This window comes from Aphanomyces astaci, assembly GCF_000520075.1.
Source record: "Aphanomyces astaci strain APO3 unplaced genomic scaffold supercont1.142, whole genome shotgun sequence".
NCBI lineage: Eukaryota > Oomycota > Saprolegniomycetes > Saprolegniales > Verrucalvaceae > Aphanomyces > Aphanomyces astaci.
In genome coordinates, this window is record NW_009798405.1 from 34,532 (window position 1) to 35,970 (window position 1,439).

At 52.9% G+C, this 1,439-nt stretch overlaps 1 protein-coding gene across 1 annotated transcript; it reads left to right on the top strand.

Moving 5' to 3' along the window:
- Window positions 1-206: 206 nt before the first annotated feature.
- On the top strand, window positions 207-1,199 carry H257_18189 (protein RarD; the record flags this gene model as incomplete). Its single annotated transcript, XM_009847204.1, has 1 exon — window positions 207-1,199. One exon carries the CDS (start codon window positions 207-209, stop codon window positions 1,197-1,199), a length of 993 nt encoding a protein of 330 aa, XP_009845506.1.
- Window positions 1,200-1,439: the final 240 nt, after the last annotated feature.

Below are 1,439 nucleotides of genomic sequence, written 5' to 3' on the forward strand. Positions count from 1 at the left end.
ACCCCCTGATTTCGAAATCTAATCGCCGTGGCATTAAATATTACTTCTATTCTATGTGCCATCCGATAATAATGGTGTACTAGTATACTACTGGCTGGGGCTTCAACAGCCCAATCACACATGTATTGTTGGGTGCACCATTTGCAGCAGTCGAGATTGCACATCCATGATCGTTCACTTTGCTTTTTCCCCACCCTTCGACACATATGACAGGCATCGGAATTTTGTACGGGGTCACCTCGTTCACGTTGTTTGGTGTCATGCCCGTCTATTACAAGTTTCTATCCACCGTGCCAGCGTTCCAGATTGCCCTGCAGCGATTCACATGGACACTTCCGTGGACGTTCATGTTGCTGCTGGCGCTTCGACAGCACAAAATATTTGCCCGCGAAGCCTTCACCAAAGCCAATCTCGCCCTCTATAGCATCACCGCGGGGCTCGTAGCCGCCAGCACCCTCCTCGTGATCTGGGCTGTCAACTCGGGGTACCTTCTCGAAGTCAGCCTCGGCGCGTTTCTCAACCCCATCACGATCGTGACCTTTGGCGTGGTGGTTCTCAAGGAAAAGCTGCGCCTGTGGCAAGTGGTGGCGGTGGCGTGTGCCGCGATCGGGGTCGGTATCTTCGCGATTGCGTACGGCAAGTTTCCATGGGTGGCCATGCTTCTCACGACGATTGACGGATCGTACTCGTACGTTAAGAAGAAGGCCCCGCTCACGCCCTTGCATGGGATGGTGCTGGAGTCGTTGCTTATGTTTCCTGTGGGGGTTGTGGGGGTCGTGGTGTTGGAGGCTCAAGGCGCGAGTGTGCTCGGTCATGTGTCGACACAAACGGACGTCCTCTTAATCGGCACGGGCATCTTTGCAAACCTGCCGCTTGTGTTCTTGGTTGCGGCGACGCAGCTGGCGCCGTTGTACGTGATAGGGCTCATCGCGAACCTCGCCCCCACGATCCAGTTCTTCTTTGGCGTGTTCGTGTACAACGAACCGTTCACGACCACGACCCTCGTTGGGTTTTGCTTTCTCTGGCTGTCCATGGGCGTGTTTGCAGTCGACAGCTTCCGCGACTACAAAAAGTCGCTGTTGCCGTCGTCCGCATCCCAAGATGGCGCCGTGGTCGTGGTCGTTGTAGCCAGTCCCCACAAGGACACGGATGACAATTCGTTCACGGGCGTAGATTACGAAGCCGCTAAACACCCCTGACCACGGGCAGTACAAGTAGTAGCCACAAACCATAGATTACGTTAATATATTAACCCCCGATTCGTGTTTCGACTAGTCCAGATTGGGGCGGGGGTGACCAATAAAAAGGGTAAATTATTGACCATGTCGTATGCTGTTGCATTGAAAAATCCATTCACAGTGTAGTCAACAGCTTCGAGGGGGCTTCTGATAATACGTATCGATTATGAGACTATTTTTCTGATAACTTTACCTAGCACC